This window comes from Tachysurus vachellii, chromosome 4, assembly GCF_030014155.1.
Source record: "Tachysurus vachellii isolate PV-2020 chromosome 4, HZAU_Pvac_v1, whole genome shotgun sequence".
NCBI lineage: Eukaryota > Metazoa > Chordata > Actinopteri > Siluriformes > Bagridae > Tachysurus > Tachysurus vachellii.
Genome location: NC_083463.1, coordinates 16,385,263 through 16,409,671, shown reverse-complemented (window position 1 = coordinate 16,409,671; position 24,409 = coordinate 16,385,263). Strand labels below are relative to the sequence as shown.

General features: G+C 37.1%; 2 protein-coding genes across 6 annotated transcripts; one reads left to right on the top strand and one right to left on the bottom strand.

Moving 5' to 3' along the window:
- Positions 1 to 45: 45 nt before the first annotated feature.
- Positions 46 to 8,839, bottom strand: cfap100 (cilia and flagella associated protein 100). The gene is made up of 15 exons (XM_060868031.1): positions 8,739 to 8,839; positions 7,855 to 7,902; positions 7,401 to 7,513; positions 5,234 to 5,429; positions 5,058 to 5,125; positions 4,765 to 4,928; positions 4,249 to 4,329; positions 3,737 to 3,942; positions 2,600 to 2,708; positions 2,486 to 2,522; positions 1,559 to 1,713; positions 1,312 to 1,444; positions 784 to 986; positions 606 to 699; positions 46 to 489 (listed from the first exon to the last, which is right to left on the bottom strand). Exons 2-15 carry the CDS (start codon positions 7,880 to 7,882, stop codon positions 376 to 378), a joined length of 1,701 nt encoding a protein of 566 aa, XP_060724014.1. The 5' UTR covers positions 7,883 to 7,902; positions 8,739 to 8,839; the 3' UTR covers positions 46 to 375.
- LOC132844521 (Krueppel-like factor 15) lies at positions 834 to 22,534 on the top strand. Of its 5 annotated transcripts, none has more exons than XR_009648348.1 (4): positions 12,934 to 13,081; positions 14,583 to 16,090; positions 16,602 to 16,690; positions 17,724 to 17,758. XR_009648348.1 is itself a non-coding variant. In XM_060868035.1 (4 exons), exons 2-4 carry the CDS (start codon positions 14,763 to 14,765, stop codon positions 20,949 to 20,951), a joined length of 1,431 nt encoding a protein of 476 aa, XP_060724018.1. In that variant the 5' UTR covers positions 12,934 to 13,081; positions 14,583 to 14,762; the 3' UTR covers positions 20,952 to 21,084. The 5 variants fall into 5 exon arrangements, 4 of the variants coding, with proteins under 4 accessions (XP_060724017.1, XP_060724018.1, XP_060724019.1 ...); XM_060868035.1 differs by lacking the exon at positions 16,602 to 16,690 and adding an exon at positions 20,934 to 21,084 and having other exon boundaries at positions 17,724 to 17,808; XM_060868034.1 differs by lacking the exons at positions 12,934 to 13,081; positions 16,602 to 16,690; positions 17,724 to 17,758 and adding exons at positions 834 to 911; positions 20,934 to 22,534.
- Positions 22,535 to 24,409: the final 1,875 nt, after the last annotated feature.

Sequence of the window (24,409 nt, the reverse complement as noted above, 5' to 3'; positions counted from 1 at the left end):
GAATGGGAGAGAGTATGGTCATAAGTCCTAAGTATTGTCCATACAAAAACATTATCATTTATATGCCTACACATAAAATATTCTATTAAATATTTTTTTTGCTAAGTCTCTTAAGAATCAATAAACAAGTCCCTGACTTATTGTTGCTCATTATTTTGTATTACTATCATTGCAGCACTAATAGACACATTATTGTATAATGTATTATACACTTCTGCATCTTCTCACAGAAACTTCCCGACACTCAAGGATCTGTAAATTGGTTCATGTGGAGGGAGTCTCTGTTTAGGGTCTTTCCAAGGTGTACATATAAGGATATAATGACCTGTCCCTGACTTGGAGTGCTGATGGAATCATTAGTAAACAGAAAATGCTTTAAGTGAAAAAATAAAGATATTCCTCCTTCTCCTTGTCTGTGATATCCTTGTTCTCTTTATTCTTGAGTTTACGAACAGGAGGCTGGGAACGAGGCATCAGCTTCTTTCCAGTCTAGAAAAGGTGTACGTACATGAAGGGTTAGATTTTAGAAGGGTGTATTTATATTGTTAATTCAGCCCCCTTTTTTATTTGACCTCTATCCCTAAATAATTAGGCCTCTATCTTACCGTTTGCTTGATCTCAGCTTGAGCTCTCTCAGTGGCTTTCTTGATTCTCTCTTCCTGGTGCTGCTTCTGCAAAGTAAGCTTCTCATCTCGTTGTCTAGAAAAACACAAAAATACTGGCATGTAGACACTATGTAGCCGATTAACTTAGTAAAGAGAGAATTTGATTTATTAGTCAGACCTGATTCTCCTTTCTTTTTCCTTGGCTTTCTCAGCCATAGCGAGACGGTCAGCAGGAATCAGCTCTATGCACTCCAGCAGATCACCCAGACGCCTCTCTATGGCCGTCAGCATCTGCAACGTGCTCAGGTTGGCTTCACTGTCTCCAATACAGTTTCGGTAAACCTCCTCTACCTTCTGGCCCAGCGCATTCAGAGTGCTCTCCTGACACACAACAAAGAAGTTTTACATTTTATGTGAAAGATGTTAAATTTTGTTGTGTGTACAAGTTTTTTAGCTGATTTATTTCGATCATGTCTTTTCTTTTTGTACCCTCACATTATTTTGAAAACATATATAACAATACACTAAATTTCATCATTGTAAATTTATTAGTCCAATATAAAATAAAATAAAAAAGTGCAGATAGCCAGTGGCAGCCTAAAGATTTTACTCTAAATTAATGAAATATACCTTAACATCAGTTATTTCTTACTACCCAGATATTTTTATAAGCATAATAAAATAGATAACACCATTATTTTCTCACCTCCTCTGCTTTGCTCTTTCCAAAGTCAAAGAACCTGGTACTGAGCTCCAGTTCTGCAGTTTTCTCTTTTTCTCTCTTAAGAGCCATTGTCATGGCATCAGTCTGCTGCTTCAGGTGGTTGGCCTCTTTCTCACTATATGCATATAATCATTCACCCAGAAATGTAAAAGGTTTAACAGGCTTCTAATGAGATTTCTAATACTGATTTACTCTAATGCAGGCACTATAAAACATAGAACATGCTCACATATTCTTGCGAGTCTGTTCCATGGTCTGTCTGAACTCTTCCAGTCTCTCCTCTGTCTCCTGAGAGTTTTGTATCAGACAAAGGTTCTGTTCTTCCAGTTCACTGAGCAGGTCCAGCAGCTGCTGAGGTTTTGAGAAGTACAGCTCTGGCTCTATCTACAGGAGGGGAAGTTACAACCTTTATGTGGTCAGTTCAGGACAAAAAATAGTCAAACATGCAGCACCTTAACATGGAATCTTCTCACATTGATCAGTTCTAGCTCTGATATAACACTGTAGACCTGTAGATAGGTTGGAAATGTATGAAACATTTAGATATAAGTTACACTAAGTATTATACCACAGCGCTTGCGTGACTTCAGAATGTAGGGCTTTGTGGATTTTCATTATGACAAGCTACTTATATTTTTGTCATATTAACTTCAAGAAAGAGAACAGAGAGCATGGTGACGGAATTGCTGTTTGGAGGTGCGACATTGTAAGGTTTTATGCATTCATTTGTTTTGGATATAGACAATAAATGTAGCTGTAAATGAATAAAAAATGACTTAAATAGTTACTTATTATAAATAGTTAATTAAAAAAATTGTTAGAAGCAAATTGCTTTGATTTAACAGGAATTAAACATCAATATACAATAAATTATCAAGAAGTGTTTCTGGAAAATAATCAGCTTTTCTTCATGTTGGGCTACAGTGTAAAAGATATCCTATCTATGTTTTAATATGTTTTATAACTTTTAAATTACAGCAGTTGTAAATTAAACAATTAAGTAAATCCAGTATATTGACATGATAAACAGTAATTTGTTTTTTTTATAAAATAACTTATGCAAATTAAATTATTATTATAGTGTTACAGATACAGCTTCCTTTAAGCATGCATTATAAACAAAAGAGCAGTTAGTCTTTATATAATTCAAACAGACCTCATATTCTGAGCTGTCACTGTCAGACGCAGAGCCTCTACAAACACAGCAAACATTATTAGTTAAACTCATGCACTTAATGTGTGGATATGTGTATTTGTGTACTGTACAAACATTTTGCCGCTCTGAGAAGTTGACTTCACGCTCTCTCCAGAAGGAACCCTGGCCTCACGAAGAGGAAGCAGCTCACGTGAAACAGGGTTCCTCTTCTCTCTACCTGTATCTGTGTATCAGATGGAAAAATAGTGGGTCCAACAATACTGTCACATATCCTAAACACTGAGTCTTTTTGAGTCTGGTTTTTCTCAAAAAAAAAGTCTGGACCCAGGGCTGGAAATAACCCACAGGGCTGAAAAATGCAAGGGCTGAAAACCCTGGTTTGTACATATAGCATGAAAACTGGCAAAAATCTGACCATTAGAAATTACATCGCATCTCTTTAAATGTTTACATACATGTCTTAAATAGGGTTGCACTGTAATACTGCCACTTTTGGTGTTCGAGTTAAAATGCTGATAATTTTTGCCACTTTTCACCACTTCATCACTACCTGTCTGATACAAAGACATGCACTGTAGTAACAGTAGTAGGGCTGCAAAAAAAACAGTAAGGAAAAGGCAACCCAGCTGACAGTGTTTACTGTAAATGTACAGTGACATGTTTGGCTACATATAAATACATTTATTTTTAATGTTATTTGTTTAATATATTAGCAGCATAGTTAGTTTTAATAGTGGCATACTGAAAGGGCCGACCTGTTAGCATTAAAGCTTTTTATCACCTTGTAGTTCATTTTCTGTTCTTCAATTTTCAAAAACAGGAAAAGTGTATTGAAATGAATTTTAATTAATTTGTGAATACTTGGGGGCACGGTGGCTTAGTGGTTAGCACGTTCGCCTCACACCTCCAGGGTCGGGGTTCGATTCCTGCCTCCACCTTGTGTGTGTGGAGTTTGCATGTTCTCCCCGTGCCTCGGGGGTTTCCTCCGGGTAGTCCGGTTTCCTCCCCCGGTCCAAAGACACGCATGGTAGGTTGATTGGCATCTCTGGAAAATTGTCCGTAGTGAATGAGTGTGTGTGTGCGTGTGTGTGTGTGTATCCTGCGATGGGTTGGCACTCCGTCCAGGGTGTATCCTGCCTTGATGCCCAATGACGCCTGAGATAGGCACAGGCTCCCCGTGACCCGAGGTAGTTCGGATAAGCGGTAGAAGATGAATGAATGAATGAATGTGAATACTTGGTGAATACTTACATCTATCAGATTGCTGAGTCCTTTTGACTCTGTCTGTCTCTCTGCTCTTTCCCGCATGCTCTCTATTGATGGCAGAGATGGGTTTAGTTTTCTTACTCTTCTTCTTTGCTCTCTGTTTCTCCTGCCAATCTGGAGGAGAAAGCTTAAACAAAAACTCCCTGTAGAGTTTGTACTCCTGCAGTGTGTCCTCAAGTTTAGAAATGTTGCTGAGTAAAAGATGGAAGAACAGATTTGAATAAAACCGAAGGATTAACCAGAACATGGATTAATAAAGTATAAAAGCTAAACAGCTTTTATACTTTATTAAGTCATGTTCTGGTTCTTTATTAAGCCATTATACTTTATTAAGCCATGTTCTTTATTAAGCCATGTTCTGGTTAACACGTTGTTGATGAATTAAGCTCGCTTCTATACGTGTAGTTGGCAATATTCTAGAATAATAAATAATTAGCTTAGTGAAATGTATTAATGTGTCATTTATAGGTTTTCTAGATTGTTACTTGAATACGTACCTTTTAATGGCCACCATCTTAGAGGTGACCTTCTTGATCTCAGCTACCTTCTCCAGTTTTGCTTTGCTCTCCTGTTCAGCTCTATATATAAAAGCACAAACATCATCATATGAGTAACTGAACATAATATTCACTTGTTGGGGATCTTCAATGTCATATGCAAATGCAGTTACCAACCCTTTATTAGGTCTGGTTCACTGTAAAAGTATATTACAGATATATGTCAGATATGTAAGAGATCCGCCACATCAGACGCTTTTAAAACCCTAAATAACCTAAATAACATAGTTTTTCCAGGAATCAGAGTAAGATCTATCTTACCCTCTGTGGGTTTAGTCTTTCACTGCTCTGTATTTACTCACATATAAGTATATATAAGTAACATATATGTCCTTTCAGCTATAAATTGCTGGATTTTATGTAGTCATTTTAAAGATCTTTTAAATGCTGTCTATAAATAAAGGTGACTTGGGGTGTTAGATGTGCATTTCTGTGTGTTTTGTGTGATGCCATTACATCTGGATGGCTTCCACTGAGTTCTTGTCATTTTCTTTTAGAAATGTGTCAAACAAAGCAGCATCATCCTCCAGGAGCTTTTCAGCTTTAGCCAACTTTTTCTCTTCATGACTTGCCCGCTCCTCTAGCTGTGCAATCTCTTCTCTCTTTACTGCCAGAGCATACTTTAAGAGAGAGAGAGAGAGAGAGAGAGAGAGAGAGAGAGAGAGAGAGAGAGGAGGAATTACAAGGTACTGAAATTTAAGGAAACATGCTGAGCATCTGTAAGAGCTGTGTGTGAACACAAATTGTACCTCCATGTAGAACATCTCTCGTTTCTTGTTAATAAACTCCCGTATGCTCTCTTTTTCAATGTTACGATCTATGATAGGATATAATAGGAAATATCTTAATAGAAGTAAAGAAAACAGTTTTGTTGTCTTCCTCAGGCAGGTGTTTCGCTTTAAACTTTAACAAATTTTTGGCTCACCTTTAATCATGATCATTTTGGATAAAGGGACATTTTGGGGAAGGTGGTCCTCAATCTGTGAGCGATTTGTGATGCCGGCTTCCTCTTCATCCAGGCCATCTCTCAGTTTTTTTCTGAGCTCTAACTGTCTTGCTTTTATTCTGCCTGAGTAGGTCTTCTTCTCATAGACAGACAGACTCAGATTTCTTTGGAATTCCTACGCACAAGGACCAACTTACTATACAGTATATACTAATATACACAGAGTGCTCTTTTCAGGGAAGCTTTGCAAAGGTTCAAAAGCTTTGTACTTAACAACTTTCTGTGTTGGAACAGTGCTGTGGAAAAATTGAGGGTTTATATTTTGTATTATGTGATTAAGAATGTTCTGTTCCAGTTTAAATAAATAGGCACACTGTCTTCACGAATTATGCTAATTGAAAATTATAACACCTGCCTTTATGTCATATGAGTGAGTAGATAAAAATGATCTCCAGACAATGAATAATCTACTCAAGGAATATACACTTACCACAGCTTTTACAAGTTACATTTTGAATGCATTGCCATTTCAAGCTTGAAATAAACAACAAAAAACCCCAAAAACAATGCATTTACTGGGTGCTAATACTGTATGAATGTTCGCAAATGCTAAGAAAAGGTAAAAAGATATAATATATACACTCTCTGACATATGATAATACATTAGAACACATGATTATACGTTATATGAGCAGAATATGTGGGACCGTGACATGCATATGTGCATGTTTATGTTGAACATTATATAATACACCAACATTTTTCAACCTATTTTAAAGAACGTTTTGGAAATAGTTCATCAATGGGTACTTTATACATTTAATTGTAAAATGTATGTATGTATGGGTTTTTCTAGTTTGGAAGCTTTTTTTCTAATTTGGACCCTTTATGATGTGAAATCTCAGAATGTAAAGTGCACTGAATAAAGGTTTACACAAACCATACTGTCACAGAATGCTTTCTTCAATCCAAATATATTTTATAAAGAAGCTTTAAATCTGTATAATTCATCAGAATACCTTTCCACAGAGAACAGGTGGGGTTGTCTTAAGGATCATAAATATCACAAATACTCAAAGAATGCAAAGAATTACTGCTTTGTTGAAGTACTTGAATTTTAGATAAATACCAGACAGTCTGTACAGAAAACGTGAACTTTTTCATTGGATTGTGTTGGATGTCACTGCAGCAGCTCAGTGTTATAACTGAGACAATGAATTGTTCATTCTGGTGAAAACAGTTTTATTACATTGCCAAGATAACTTCAAATTAAAGAATAAGGCAATAATGTGTTGCTGTCTTGTCTTGTGAAAGTACAGGGTGTCTGAAAAGTCTCCATACATAAAGGAAAAGATTCATACTTATAGTTTATATTTTTTCAGATAGACAAAAAAGATCCTATTGGTGTACCAGGAAATGATATAGCAAAAAAGATCACTTAAAGGAACGCTTTTGAAGTACTGTTACAGTATATGCATAAGATGCAAAGACGACACTGTATGCATTTACAACAAAATTACAATCATTTAGAGTATGTTTTGCACATAAAGTTACAATTTGCTAAAACCAAAAGGGGTTAATTACTCCTGTTTATGGATAAATTTTGGACATGCTGTACTGCAAGCAGGTAAGCATTTATAAATTTTTCTGATAATAGATCTGCTAATAATATTTTGTGGCTCTGTTTTCATGCATTGTACTGCAGAGTATTATAATATTGCTGCAGAGTGCTGTATAAAGGGCAGCCTTACCAGTCAAAAGGCCATGACAGGGTATATGATGTTCATATTTATATAACTATGACATATATGAATATATATGCCTTTAAATGTAAGATATGAAAGTATTTTAAAGCTGCCCATCTGACATATTGTAAGGTAAACATCTAGACTCTCTTAATAGGTCTCATAGATGCTACCAACTAATTACCCACAATAATATAGGTACGTATAACAGGTTTAGCTACAGTAGGAATTCAATCTGCGTTTGAGGGCAATTATAAGTATTTATAAGTATGAAGTGGTAATTAAGTATTGAATTAACACCAAACCAACTAGATACTTAAATTCAACACTACAGCTAAACAACAACACAATCAACAACAAAAAAAACACTTATTTAATTGTGTGTCTACTGGGGCACGTACTAGTTTTCTGCGGGTTTTCTCTGTCTTTCTAAACTGGAAGATGTTGTCATCATCAGGCATCTTAAAGGGGTTGTGTTCTGTCTTGTTCCCCTTGTTCCCATCACAGCCATCCTCTACAAAAAAACAAAAATATGTCATAAATGCAAATACTAAATACAAAAAACCTGCAATATTAAGTTCATTAATTAAATTAAGGTAATATCACTTGTCCCAGGGACAGTACAAGCTTACATACTCCAAATGCAAACACATAACTATATAGTATATGACGTAAGGTATATAAGTAATGTTCAGCTCTAGGGTCAATATGCCTTTCACAAAAAATGTCTGAAATGTGACATTGGAACAGATTAATGTTTGGGATAAATTAATAACATTCCAAATCAATATGACTTGTACAATAATACAGACAATAATACAGACAATAATACAGTCGTCCACTCTTCAATCTTACCTTTTAGTGAAGGCACTGCTGATAACATTCTGCAAATCAGAGTTATTTCTAGATTTAAAATAAACATCTGTTAGTCTTTTCCCAAGTGCTTAACAAATATACGTTACATTTTTTTAATATTTCTTCTTCTTTTTTTTCCTATTTTTTTTTTCACAAAGAGCTAATGAAGAGGTAATGTGTCACTGGTATGTGGTTATATTTACTTTTAAATAAATAAAAGTACTTTTTTTATATTTATTTTTGTGCACAAAACATACATACATATATATATATGACACATACTGTACAGACAGTGTGATGAACTTCACATATCATATTTAAAGTGCCACTGCATACAGATGTATATATAGATGTATATATAACATGATAAAGTTTTTATGAGAAAATCTTATTAAACGGTAGATTTAATGACAAAGCAATGACAAAGCATTTGTATAGTATTATATTCCTCCCACAAAAGCATCTCCTTGAATTGTGAGTGTACATGGAGTGTATTTATAGGCAGCGCTGTAGAATGCTTGTTTTCAATTGGTCAGAAGTTGTTGATTCATTTCCATGACAACAACTTTGGCAATAGTTTCAAAGCTGTCAAACCAGTATTTTGTTGTAATGTGCTACTTTTAATATATTACGCTTTCTATAATAATAACAATAATAATAATAATAATAATAATAATAATAATAACATCAACAACAACAATAATAAAAATAATAATAATAATAATAATAATAATAATAATAATAATAATAATAATAATAATAATTTTATTAACACCAGCTTCCAGTTATAAAGTATAAAGACATAACATGACTGTAAATAACACAAGAGTTAATAAGTTTGATTGAAATGTAGGGGATGAGAATAAGTCACGCTTAGACCTTACCTTAGTCACCATGAAGGATTTAATAATCTTAGTATTCCGTTTGATTTAAACCTTAAAATCATTCAATCTGCCTGTAGGGAACTCACTTTTTTCACAATGGCTGAGACCCTTTCTTCGTTTACTTTATGTTACCAAGCAACCGAATTTGGCGAGTTTTTTCTCTGACCAGCAGGTGGTACTGTGTCCTAAGACACAAAGTTATTCACATGTTTTCTCTTAGACCAAAGCAGACACAGATGTTGTCCATTTGTCCACAGAGCTGCACAATAACACACTCAAATATCGCCTTGAAATGTATTATCATGTCTTCTTTAATATATGTAGGCAGTATGTCTACTGGTGATGTATGTCACTGTTCCCTTTAACACAACACTCTATATTTACTTTATATGCAATGTAAAATAAAATTGTTAAATGTAAAGCCAAAGGGTGTTGGATAGAAATAGAAAACCCCTTTCCCCTCACCGCACCTCCCATCCTCTATCCTTGGCAGTTTCCTTGTTCTGGAGTTTCAGCTAGTAGTGGATGTGAACACAGTGGATGATGCCCATACCTAAATATGTGAAACAACAATTTGTGATCGAGCGGGGACGTGGAAGCTTAGTGGTTACGGTGTTGGACTACTGATCAGAAGGTCGTGAGTTCAAATCTCAGGGCCACCAAGCTGTCACTCCTGGGCCCCTGATCAAGGCCCTTAACCCTCAATTGCTCAGCTGCATAAATGAGGTAAATGTAAGTCGCTCTGAATAAGAGCGTCTGCCAAATGCCGTAAATGTAATGTAAATGCTTTTCTGTAACTGCTCACTGATGTAAATGTAAACCAAATAACACTATAACATTATAATACCTATAATAGCACTAGGAATATATTTTGCCATCTACATGCTGGAAAACCTGTCACATATTAATAATTAATATGCAACACCATAAACATCACTGCCTGTCTCACTGTCATATTTGCCTTTTAATTTGATAGCCCGGCCATGCTGCTTTGATACCTTGTTGAGTCTCACAGTATTTACTGCAAGATACACAAATGATACACATGTGCATTTAGTATACCTTCAAGCAAATATGCAAACATTCACAAATACAAGATGGTTTATGAGTCCACCCCTCCTGTGCAGTGAGGACTAAGTGAGGATTGCTCCACTAACCATGTACTGATTTAAGCAATACTGATTTAGAAAGCAGCCATTTAAAGGCACACAGTACAAGGCCAAGGTTGACTGATGACTAAAGACCATTGATGACTGAGGACTGAATTTTTACTTTTTGTAGATGAAAAATATACTGTATGTATTCAGTTATTGGTGTGTAACAATGAAACGTATTAAAACCAACACTGTGATTATATTTGAAATGTATTATGTAGTAAAACAAAACAGACTTGGTCTATATCCAATAGACTTGGTCTATATCCCAATGTTTTACTGTACTGTATATAACATTCCTGACTGTTAGTCATTGTCCATGGATGTCCCTGTTCCCTGTCCCCTTTTCATGCAATTTTCATGCAAATGTTTCACACATTGCCAATTTACAGCATATTCCTTTTGCTGTAATTTCATGCAAACTCATGCAAAGCCTTGTAGGTGGCTTACAGTTTTAGTGTTCTGTGAATATCTATAATAATCTAAACAGGGAATGAATGTGGCAGAAATAATGGTGATTATAGGCAGCATTTTTATGCCTTTTGGCTAGTATTCAAATATACAGCAAAGCAACCTACAAGAGACTTGTTTATCTCTGAGATATTGGAGGCTAAAGTAAAATGACTTTTTACTTCATTTGATCACAAAAGTGAGTTTGCTTTTGTTTCATTGCATTTGTATCATGTGCTGGTGTTTCTTACATGTGATTACTTAGTGCATAATGTGCTTCAGATTAACCAAACAATGTGTCAGGTGTTTTCCTTCAATAAATTCAACTCCAGCTAATTGACAAGCACAGCACCATGCTTCAAAACCATCATGCATCATTACACTTAAATAAACATGCAATATGCAGTTCCCTTACTCAGAAGACAGAGAGGGGATCTTTTCCTAATGAGCAAGCCTGATGGCTACAAGGCCTACAAAACCTCCTGAAATAGCCAAATTGTAGCTTTTTTATTTAGTTTGGGAATTTTGAAAGAAATCATTGAAATGCTCTTTGTATTTGTGTAGCCTTGTAAAACTGCTTTAAACATTGCCAACATTGATTTTAATGTGCCTTTGCCACTCTTTCCATGTTGAAACAGCATTTCTTCTCTCTGTTCCAGTCGCTATCATTGCTTCACCATTATTAAAAGCATTATGGTGTGTTTCTGTGTGTGCTCATCTGTGTGTAACTAGGACAAAAGGCAACAGTTTAATCCCTGAGACAGACAGTCTGTGATTGCAGTGTTCGATTAAGGGGCCTTTAGCATCTGACCACTGTAATCCCTCCATCACCGAGTCCCACAGTCTAACAAAATCCAGCAGTGTGATCGGTGTATTAGAAGGTTACAGCAGGTCACAGAAAATTGTACAGTAGTTCTACTCACAATAAAGCTCTATTGTGTATGTACATTTCTTTCTGGGCTGTTTGTGTATATTATAAGTGTTTGATCAGTTAACAAATTAAACATTTTTTTGTCTGCATCACCAATACTGAAGTTCCCTCGGATTTTAAACAAGCGAATGTTGCATCATACACAACAACACTCTTCTTTCCTCGCTAATCTTCTATGCACATTAGTGTATATTTTAGTGTGGTGTGGAGGAAGCAAAGGTCTAAATTAAAACACCCTCCTGGTTAATTATGTGGATATGCTTAATTACCAGCTTCACCCAGAATAGCTTTGAGATGGGATGCCTTTATATCATTGATGTAGTCTTATTAAAATGTTGACCTGTGTTTACCTCCCCATGTGCTCTGACTATTCGTCTTGGACCTGGGTGCCAAGTTACAACTTCACAGTGTCAGCCTCTCGCTGTCATTTTGCAATAGTGCTGTCTGTGCCAAGTATAATTACTCCTCATACTCTTACTTCTAATATATTTAAGTCACTGTTTTATTCTCTAAACTTTCACTTCAAGGGAATGTAGCCCAAAGTTTCTGTCTAGGATATCAGGATAATGTCAATCATTTTGTTTCACTACTAAATACAGTTTATATATATATATATATATATATATATATATATATATATATATATATATATATATATATATGGAGCAGCAATTACATACCGTTTGTTCTGGTACTCTAAAGTAAGTGCAGTGCTGCAATGAGACAAACTGGTGACCCTGTGGTGACAGCAGAGAGACAGAAAGACAGGTGGAGGTCAAAGACCTCATATTGTCCCAGAGCAGGCATGTGGTCTTTTGCCCTTCTACACTGACAATACTTTTGTGAAATGAAATTGGAGTAACATCAGGTCTTGGAAGACATATCTTACTTTAAATTACTTCATATCTCTAGGAAATCTATTTTCAAAATTGGCCTTTACCTGTTTCTCTGGGTTACATATATGAGTTTACACACATGTAATATCCATATGTTGTCCATAATTTCAAAGCCGATAACCAAAGACAACAACATTTAGAAGTAAGATTTATTAGGCCATAATTAAGCGCTTAAATAAGCCATATTTTTTGGCTTTGTTTAAAACTGTTGAACCTTTGCCATCCAAATCAACACAGACATGGCTAAAGAAACACAACAGCAATAGAAATAACAATACAACGCAATAGATATTTCAGTCCTTGAATTAAAACAATTGTAAACCTGAGGTCTAAATTGAAAAGGTCAGTCAACATGCACAAACCTAAAGAACAGAAAGAAAATGTCTGCAATACATCCAACCCTATAAAACATTGCAGAGAAAGATTCCATGCTGTTGCATTCTTCTTATTTCTTATATTCATTGTGTTACACATGATGCACTGTGGCTTTTGCACAGCCACTTTTCTGTGCTGGTGTCAGCAGCTTTTCCTTCAGCATCGTTTAGATAAAGACGGGAAGGAAAAGGTGGAAGTGCCATTTTCCGCTTTTCTAGCGTCCATGCGCTTGCATCCAAAACACGAGCGTCTCTCGCGCGGTGACGCAGGCGCTTAGCTCAGCCTTGCGTCGTCAGCATCCAACCAGATCGCGTTCACGAGACGAGCCCTCGCGCCCTGCCTCTCATTCTCGCCCCTGTAGCGCGCTCTACGGTCACGTGTCCCAGACATAGTACAACTACAGTGCCGCGTATCTGTCCAGTAGTGTGTAGCAACACCGCGCGAGGGCTTCAAGGGCAAGTGCACCAATTCTTATACACAGGAGTATTGCATAGAAAAAAATCGTTGGATTTATGAAAGACTGGGTAAAGTAAACGGGTAAGAGGGTTTACTTAATAGTTTATTTTGTTTCTTTGGATTGTCTGTCTGTGTGTGTGTGTGTGTGTGTGTGTGTGTGTGTGTGTGTGTGTGTGTGTGTGTGTGTGATTTCTGCTTCCGAATGCTGCAGCACGCGCGCGCTGGCTGAGAAGAAAACATGTTTACGTTGAAGAGCTCGAGAGGCGCGTGTATGGTTTTATCTCATGGAAATAAACTCTACACATTTCTATGGTTCGATTATAGATTTATATTCAGCGCAGTTGCATTGAGCATATCTTCATTTAAATGAAAACATTTCACGTTTCCACACTATAAGCCAATCATTTATATTTACACTTGCAGTCTTATGTAAATCTTTACACGGATGCGTGTTTTAAAATAAAAGATAAACATCTGTTCAACTCAATACATTAAGCGTTTTAATATACATGCATGCATATAAGACCATGACGGATAACGTGGAAATACACGCACTTGGGTTTAGAAGTGCACACTGTTATAGGATGGAACTAGGAAGAGGGAATGTGAGCTGTTGATTAGCCTGTAATCTGCTACCTCTCGCGTGAAGTTAACGTGTTGCATATAAGGTGAGTGCAGCCCACGCGGATGACTGAAGCGCTATTAAAAGTGTTAAGTTCTCAGCGTTCAACGTGTTGACAGTTTGTTGAGTGGCGCACAGAGGTTACTGTCGGGCACACAGCTAGGCAGAGGAAAACAAACGCTGGCTGCCGTGAAGGGGCGCATGTGTACAGCAAATGTGTACTTCTAATCTTCTCCACATATAGCCTTATAGCCTATCAAGCTCTATAAAGTAAATCAAGCTCATATAAAATAAATGGCTAAATGTCATCTTAAGCAAAAGGACATGACATTTAGCAGACACCTTTATCCAGAGTGATTTTTATTTCAGTTTATACAAAAGAGGGTTAAGGGCCTTGCTCAGGGGCCCAGCACTGACAACTTGGTGGACCTGGGATTTGAATCACAACCTTCTTGTGGCAAATGTGTTATGGCAAATAGCCAAACATCACTGTAATTCTATTCTGTTCTATTGCTTTTATGCAACAATTTACAATTATAAATAGACACCAGAATTCAGATATAACGTAATTGAGATTATGTTTATTATCCAAAAGTTCTTCTACCACATCTTTATTAATTTATCGATCATGTATTCTAGCGGCTTTCCTGGGACATCTGATAAATATAATGTTTCCATTATATCGGGTCTTTGGTCTACACTTTATGTAGGTTCCCTCATAGTATCGGAAAACACTTTTCTCCAACAAGCTGATGATATGCCATTGCCATCTAGCGGCAGGTATAATAAATAAGTGATTAACAGAAAATTGATTGTTTACTTAAGTAGAACATGGCACAGTTGCACATATCTGAGTGGGAATTATATGGTATTTTGATTGAAACTTGTATAGATTTATTGATTTTTTTTTACATTATCTAAACATATTGACATTTCATCCTTTCTTCTCTCTTGGTGTAGGTGCAGCCTGGAGCTTTAGGTGTATGTGGGAATCACAATATTTCTTTCTTGCTGTGAGCAAAAACAACATTCTCAGTTTACATGGACTCCATCGGGTCCCTCTAGCCTGAGGAATAAAAATTTACTGTGCATCAAAACAGGAGTTGTTTATAAATTTGAATAAAAGGGAAACTCTAGTGAATGGTGGATAATTTCCTGTCAACTAAAGAGAACTTCCTTTCCTACAGTGGCATAGACTCTGCCTTACCTGTGGTGTTCCACCTATCGGATATGGTATCAGACTCAACGAGCTATAAGGTGATGCCTTCACCATTCTCAGAAGACGACCTCAGTGATGCCTCGAGTTTGCGGTCCTGTTCCTCCCCAGATTCCCAAGTCCTTAGCTCAAGCTATGGAAGTACATCAAGCACTGAGAGCCAGGATAGCATCCTCAACTTCCTATTATCCCACACTTCCCTTGGTGGTGGAGGTGGCAACAGTGCTGAGATTAGCACTGTAACCTCAACTCCTTTGGCAGGCATCTTTTGGAACTCACAAAGGGACAGCATGAAGGAAGAGAACTTTGATTTACAAATTTGGTCTGCATCAAACATGGAAGAGGCACATGCTGAACCTTTCCAGCCCACTCTAGAGGAAATTGAAGAGTTCCTAGAAGAAAACATGAATGGTTTGGTGTCTCTCAAGCATGAGGGAAACTCACACCTTGGAGTGGAGCTGGAGCTGGACCTAGGATTGGGTACAGGAGTGGTTGTCATGGAAGAGACCAAAAGCTCATCTAGGGTGCCAGAGACAAGCCCAATTGGATCACAGCATCATTCTAATCCAACTTTGTCAATGGCTAAGCTTCCATCAAACTTCAGAGTTGAGTATGAGACCAAAAGCCGAGAGAGTATTCCAAGTAATCATGACCCAATTATGCAGACAGACGATGCAATAAAGAAAGAGACCCAAAGTAGACCTGTCTCCACCGAGAACAGCAGCACCTCTAGTGACAGCAGTGGTAATAGTGGGGTGCCTGTTATTCTTCAAATCCAACCAATTCAGATCAAACAGGAGAATCAGGGGCCCAGTGAGGCTACAACTCCTCCTTCAAAAACGCAGCCCCCCACCCCAGGCACAGACATCAAAATTGCCCAACTGCTGGTGAACATCCAGGGACAGACCTTTGCAATAGTTCCACAGATTGTACCCTCTGCCCCCAATTCATCTACATCTTCCAGGTCCAATGGCCAATCTAAATTTGTGCGGATAGCCCCTGTACCCATTGCAGCAAAACCTGTAGGGGATGGAGGGGATGGTCTTGGATTGGGTGGGTTCCAAGGTGGTCTCCTAGTTGGAGGAGCACAGAAATTCCAGAAGAATCCAGTGGCAGATCTCATCAAAATGCACAAGTGCAACTTTCCAGGCTGTGCCAAGATGTACACCAAGAGTAGCCATCTTAAAGCTCACCTGAGGAGACATACTGGAGAGAAGCCATTTGCCTGTAACTGGCCTGGCTGTGTATGGAAGTGAGTGCATTTTTTTTCACAGTTTGGTCCCCTAGCGCCCTAAGTGGGGTATAGGAATTGGTTGCTGCTTGAGATTTATTGCAGTTCTGAAATAGAGGCAGATGTTTTTGTAATTACTGACATAATAAACAGTTATTGATGGTTTTATCATTTGTTGATGCATACTGGCAGTGAATAATATTTACTAAATTAATCATCTGCTTTCTCTGTAGGTGAAAAGGCAAGAGAAACAAATAGATAGACATTTATATTAAATCTAGATTTGTAAGGTTTGAGGGTATGGCTAGATTGATGGATAGACAGGTATAGATAGATAGAGATACATATGTAGTGTGAAGTGCAAAAGAGAAATATGATGACACTGACAGGTACTTCCTCACAGACTGTAAAATGAAACAGGACACACAGCATGTGGTTCCAAGTCACATGTGATATTGAGTCTTGCCAAGAACGAACAGCTATGCCTTGTGTGTAATAGATCTATTGTCTTTGTTGTTGTCCATGTGTTCAGGGTCAGGGTGTGTTGTTGAAACAGTAATATAGACAAGCTAAAGGAGGTTACACCCAATCCCAAGCAAGAAGACTACAGCAGTGAGAATGGTTTGTGAGCCCTGTAACAGCAAAACACAGCCTAATTTAGCAAACTACATACACACAACATTTTATAATAATATCTTATTTAAAAATGTTATTAAGAATTATTCCGTGACATTTACCTGTAGTAATTCAGTTGTGATTTATCTGTTGTTCTCATCAATATTACAGTTGCAATTAAAATTCAACAGAACTAAACAGATTTCAGAGAATCACTGGAAAAATGTTATAGGTCATAAACTAAAAGACCGTAGTCAGAGAGGTATTTTTGCAAAAGTCTAAGAAATCCTATGAAGATCAGTGCAAGAATCCTCAAAGATTGGAGGATCTCAATCATACAGCAGAATCTGCTGCAGACATCCCTTAATGCCTTTTTTATCAGTTCAAGGAGTTTTTTTCGTTGTTGCCTCTGGATTGCTCCTTAGCGATAAAATAAAATTTTGAACATTCAAATTTTTATTCAGAATTTCTGTAATACTACTTTGAGACAATGTCTATTGTTAAAAGTACTATACAAATAAAAGTGAATTGGACCAGTACCATGTAGAAAAACGAAAAAAAAAAATATATAACACTCTTCAGGAAAAATGCCACCGCCAGTCTTGGGTTTGCTAAATACTGCTCATTGTACACAAGCTTTGAAGAAAGCAAAACATGTTATACCAGAAATAAAACCCCTATCCCACTATAGAGTATGGTAGCCAGAGGCTTGTTGTCTTAGGGATGAATTCCAACCTGTGTTAGGATGTTCTACAGGTTCTTTAGTAGACAACACACATCTTTCTAATCTCTGACTGCTAACCACTTCTGCTTTCCAATCTTTCCAATCATGTGAAATTACATGGTGCAATCTAAAACAGACCATAATGTTAAAAAAAAAAAAGCATGACTGAAATATTTTGGATAGAGAAACTGGCAATGTGCTTGGTTTCAGTTACTGGCTAAATATAAATGTTCAGTTTTCAGATTTTCAGTTTGATAGGATGTAGAAGTGGTGTGTGTTGTTGTTTAATATGGTTCTTTGAATATTTTGACTTAGAAACAGGGACAAGCTCAGACACAGTTTGGGGAGTGTGGCAGAAAATGTCCCAAGGCTCTTTCTCTTTCAATACAACAAGAGAAAAGTGAGTCTTTTAGAACACTGGAATCTGACTGCTGGAACAATAGAAACTCAGCAGCATTTTATCTTTCTCTCTCTCTCTCTCTCTCTCTCTCTCTCTCTCTCTCTCTCTCTCTCTCTCTCTCTCTCCCCTCCTTCTTATGCTACAGTAGCAACCTGGCAGCAAGCCTGGTCTGACAAGAACCAACCATGAGAACTCAAACACAATTTCAACATACACCTACACACACTCCAGGCCTGTTTTTCTGTTAATAGGTATCATATCACTTATTGTCAATGTTTTATGAACCTGCATAATTATATTTGGTTAACTAACAAACTTTACAGATGGTAGATGTTAAGGGAAAGAATCATTCTCTCTCTTTCTCTGTATGGTGTGTGTGTGGTGTGTGTGTGTGTGTGTGTGTGTGTGTGTGTGTGTGTGTGATACAGTGACACACACACATACAGTGAAAGAGAGCCTGTGACAGGGGACTGTTTCAGGTCAAATGCTATACTGAATAGTTACCATGACTGTGAGAGTGGAACGCCTCCTGATCCTTCACACACAAACGTGCACACACACACACACACACACACACACACACACACACACACACACACACACACACACACATACAACTACCTATGTCTTTCACAGGCATAGTGTATGATCTCTCCTCTTGCTTACTGCACTACTCTCTCATGCAATGTGCTTCTTCTCACAAGGCCACACACACCACAACCAGAAGCAGGGAAAGAGAGAACAGAAAAATATGTTCCTCATGGGTTCCCAGTAAGATTAAAGTTTTAAGTATTTGTAAGTGTACTGTTCAGAATAACTGTAGAGGACCTTTAACGCTTCCCTTTGGGGGAAAACTGAAGAATTGTTTAAAGTGTTAGATGGTGATTGGAGGATCTCAGATTAATGTTTCAGCTGTAACATTTTATATTGCTGGAAGTTATGTACCAAAGTTCTGAGAAAGGCTGTGTGTACTTTGGCAATTAGCATATGGTTTACACTGAGGCATCTTTCAGTGGAGTTACCAAGCTCTGAGGAGGATGTCACAAAGCTGAAAAAAGAAACACGTGAACGCACATGACTGTGTTCTTTCTAGGAATTGCCTCTACTCTGTAATGAAGTTCTCTCTCTCAAGTTCTCTCTCTCTCTCTCTCTCTCTCTCTCTCACTCACACACACACACATTTCTATAACAGCAACTGAGAGGGCCTCTTGGCATCTACAGGAGTTCTAAAACAGGACATTCCTTTTTGCTTTCGAAGAAAGAATTTTTTAGAAGGCCACACTATAAAATCAGAGCTCTCGGCAGAGCTTTAACTAGTTTACTGCCAGTAGATAGCTCTTTTAAGACTTTTAGAGACTTCCATTACTATAATCTCTTTCTGAATACTATGCAGACAAAAAAACTCTTGAAGTTCCCATAACAATATGCAAACTTTAAAAAATAGTCTATCAAGGTTTATATCAGTGGTTTCATTATTTTTTATTGTTATTTTTTTAGTTTCTCAGAGTTTTGCATTGGAGAACTCTTAATGTCAGTATACACTGAGTTTTACACATAACAGAGCTGTCTTCATACTAGCCACAGCTGAGGTTTGGCCTCAAATCCCCCAGTATGATGGACTTCTGTTGGTTTGGGGGTTTTGCAGGAATATCAAGATAATTCTTTCAATGACTCTGTTGTAGATTTTTGGTCAATTCAGGTTCAGGTTGAATATTTTCACTCTTACATCCAAGACGAAAGGGTCTAAGTGGCTTTTGCAAGTCAAGTTCAAGGAAAAGTCACATCATCACCATATCAATCTAATTTTTTCAGACCAATTTGACTATATGACGATATAAAGACTATATGGCCAATAGTTTGTGGACACTATCATGCTATTGACACCATCATGCTATATCATGTGCTTGTTGAACATCCCATTCCCGGCTTGGTCCCTTTGCTGTTATAATAACCTCCAGAATTTTTGTGAAGGCTTTGCACTTCATTTTGGAGCATAGCTATGGGGATTTGAGCACAAGAGCATTAGAGAAATCAGGCACTGATATCAAGCAGGGAGGTCTGGTGCAAGTCAGTCCAAAGTGGTTTAGTAGGGTTGAATCTAGGGACCTGTGCAGGACATTCTACCACACATATTTGGCAAACCATGTCTTCATGGAGCTCACACTGGGCTCAGGGGCATTGTCATGCTGGAACAGGTTTGGGCCTCTTAGTTACAGTGAAGGGAAAATGTAATCCTAAAGCATGCAGACATTCTTTACATTTGTGTTCCCAACATTGTGGCAAAAGAACTACATACATATGGGTGTGATGGCCAGATATCCACCTTCTTTTGGCAATATAGTATACATTTGAGTAGTATTTTTAATACTCATTAAGTATTAAGTATTAAGCTCATGTTCCAGCCAAATCTCAAGTCATTACAAGTCACTTGACAAGGTTTACTTGTCTTTGTCTGGGAGGCAAAAATGAGAGGAATGAAAGGGGCAGGATGGAGGAAAAAATACACAAAATATGTACAAATGATTAGCTATAATATTCTGGAGCTTAAAGACATGCCTTTATGAATAGTTAAGACATGGTTTTGCAGTATCAGTGGTAGTAGTGGTCTTTCATAGGAATCCTCTCTTTTGTTTTACAAAGAATCATTGCTTATCTTACTACAACTATCAGACATGTACGTAGTTCATGTTTGTGTTCTCCATGGTACTCTGCTTTAGTTCTGTATTGTGATTACATAAGAGCAAAGCAACCAAGCCCTGCCATAAACTGTAAAGTATATTGTCTATTTGCACATTTTGAGGCTGCAGCACCTTATCAGCCTTTTTGTATCCGAGATAAACACTTGGTTCCAGACAAACACAGCTGATGAACAGAGTTCATGCTCACTTGCTGAATATGTATGCTGATGATTAATTATGCGGCCCATAAGAATACTTCTAATGCCATCTCTATATCTGTGTCTAATGTGCGTGCTGTAGTCATAGCAAAAGCATGGCATTGTCATTATTCTTTGTGCTGAGGATCTTCTCTTGGGGATGATCTAAGAATCATTTAGGTTAAATAAATTATATCAGTGGTTTGCCACTGCCTTGCCTGCATGACTGAACTCTCTGTGTGTGTTCCAGGTTTTCCCGCTCAGATGAGCTGTCCCGTCACCGGCGGTCCCACTCTGGGGTGAAGCCATATCAGTGTCCTGTGTGTGAGAAGAAGTTTGCCCGCAGCGATCACCTGTCAAAGCACATCAAAGTCCACCGCTTTCCCAGGAACAGCCGGACAGTCCGTACTGCTGCCTGATCCCACCCCAGTTGAACTCACTGAACCGCAAAACATTTGACGTATGAATAAGTGAGAGGAAACAAATGGACTCATAAGAAGGATCATGTCTGAGCCTTGCTGCTTTGCCCATCATATTTATACTGTTTTAAATTAAATCTCAGTGGCAGAGCATAAAATGTAAAATGCATTGTCATCTTTGGTGCTACATTCTGTATGGATTACTAAGAAGAGAAGACTGGCATTAATACAGACTGTGCTAATGGGGATCAGTCAATGTGAATAAGCTACGGGGACAAGTTCAGAAACCACACCATTTTTATGTGAATGCGGAACGACAATAGAAATGCAAAGAAGAAGCACAGTGCCAATTGTACATGTTTAATATGTACACCTTCAATCAGTGTTGACTATCTCATTTTTGCATTTAAGGCAAGCTGGTTTTGTAAAAAGGTGTTTGTATTTTTATTACTGTCGCCTTGTAATGGCTCTGCTGTGTTTTTTTTGCCTTAGTCACCCATAAAGCTCTTATCTCAGGTCTGACTTGGGTGCTGGGGAAACTGGAAAACCAGTCTCAGCATTTCCAAAACAACTGATGAGGTTCAAGGGAATGTGACAGAATCCAACAACTTAGAGTAATAAATGAGAGTGTTATCATTTTATTCTTAGCACTAAGCAGCAATGATACTAAATGAGACTGACTTTTGGAGTATTTGGAACCAAGTGTCTTCTATTTCCGTTTCATTCTTTTATTTCCTGTAACACAGAATATGCCTCCAAACTCCAACGAGTTAGTGGATTACCTACAGATCATTGCGTTACTAATGCTGGTGCTACACCCGTCTACCACAATTCCCTCTCCACCTTTAAAACACAACCATAATCACAAACAAAACACTGTTGCTGTTACTTTTAGTGAACTGAAAGCGGTCAACGTAAAATGGTTTTGTTACAATTTGAAGCTTACTTACTGTAACTTTTCAACAGTTACACATCAGCATTTTTGTTTGTGTTTGTTAAGAAGGTTGGGTAACAGTGTGGACTTTCCGAGGTGCTTGTGGCTGAAGTAGGCAAAACACAGTACTGTTGGTGCCATGTTTTATTTAGTGTTTATTATTACTTTTGGGCACTTCTGGAAGTGGGAAGGCTTACTTCCTTACCTGTTTGTGTCCTCTTTCTGATCAAGGGGCCCACTGTACATATATAATGGCATTCCTTTCATTCATAGAATGAATTTTATGAGTACTTGTTAACACACAGGTCTTTTTAGCCACATCCTATGAATGTATGTAAATAAAACTTGTATGATTTTAAGGGTGGGGAAACTGAGAGGCAAATTAAACAAAGGGAAATTGTTGTTTGTGGTTAAGATTTTTAGTGTAATCCTAAATGTGTACATAAGTGTTTCCATATATATATATAAGTATATATAAATATATATATATTTTTCCCCCTTGTACACTGAATTCATTTACAAATAAAACATTTAAATGTAGAAAAAAAAATCTAGATTCTATGTCCATCGTTCCTCAATATGACCAAAGATTGTGGAGACTACTCTGCAACATTTATGATATTTAGATCTCTAGCATGTATTACTTTGCTCTTCAAGGTCTTGATATTTACTCAACTGTCTGTTGAGTCTGAGGTAAAACAACAAAAACAAAAACAGTGCACTGACGAGGCATCGTGAAGCCATTGCTGACATCTGCTTTTAGAAAACGACAATAATTCAAGTATGCCATTTTTTAATCAAAAGGCTTATTTGTAGTTTCAGTCATTGTGTATTGTTATGTTGTCAAGTAAATAAGAATAACGAGCTACCATTCTAATGTCATTCATAAGCATTGAATAGACACATGAAGTGTACAAAGACTGTACCTTCGAATGAGCAAAAACATATTGTTACCAAACATGCACATATGATTAGAGGTTTCAAATGATAGCCATCCACTTTATTATGAAGATGAACAACTCACTCTGCACACAAAAGCCAATTAAAAATCAAAATTTACATCATATACACAATCATAGACAGTACATATAGTGAAATGATGGTTGTCCTTGATATAAAAATAGCCAATTAACAATATGATAAAAAAAAGATACAAATTAGATAGAATAAAGTATAAATAGGGCATATAGGGCAAATCTGGTTAAATATATAAACATTAGAAATGTACTATCTAAATACAGTGATTGGATCTGAATATGGTACAGCAATGTGTTTGAATATATACATAGAATGTTATATATATTGTTAAAGCACAACCTGTTAGAGGAAAATGACTATACATCAAAGTGTCACAACATTTCTCAGAGGATTTGTTTGCCTTGTATTTGCTCTTTCCTCCCCATATTGCAGGCAGTGCTTCCAATGTGTGTAAAATTGCTTAGTCACTGGACATAAGGAGAGAGTCAAAGTCATATGTGAACTAGGAAAGGCTTGTTTACAGCTTATCATGAACACATGGCATGATTACAGAGAACTGTTTCATGTTTTGTGGACGGGAGTATAGGGGGTTGTGTGTATAGGGGACGGAAAGACATGCAGTTGCTTTGCATGCATGCAGCTGGTACTGTAAGTTAAAAGTAAAGTAAAATAAAAATAAAAAGTTGTTAGCCTAGATCATTTACAAATAAGGATGGTACTGTATAAAGCAGTAGGGACAACAAATCTTCCATTCAGCAGAACAATTCTGGGTATTTGTATGTACAGTATGATTATTTTGAATGTGTACTGTTTGAGGCATTATGGTGTATAAGGGAAAAAGTATATAGCATCTTATATACTGATATAACAAAAAGATTATCAATTAAGAAATAAAAAATCTAAATGGAGCCAAATTAAAGAAAAAAGCAAGAAAATGGAATTTCAAATTACTTTAGATTTTAAATTACCCTTAAAATTTCACCAATAACCAGTAATAAAATATAACTTTAAGAAATTAAAAGAACATTTCACAAAATGTCATATAGGAGTGAAGTGTAGCAACTAAAATATATTAGCGGCTATGCCTTTCATTAAATTACAGTGTGCGCTCAGCCTATTAGATCCTAGTAGAGGTCTCTAAATTCCTTACCATAGTTAGGAAATGGTAATGTAACATATTAATTTATACAATATATGTACAGAAATATGTGGACACCTGACCACCACAGCCATATAAGCTTGTTCAATATAATAAGTTCCATTCTTCTAAAAAGGCTCTTCATTATATTTTGGAGCAGTTCATCTCAAAGATGGGGTTGAGGAGAGGGATCTGGGTAGGATTCTTCCATTCCAACTTTGGCAAACCATGTCTTCATAGATCTCGCTTTGTGTTCA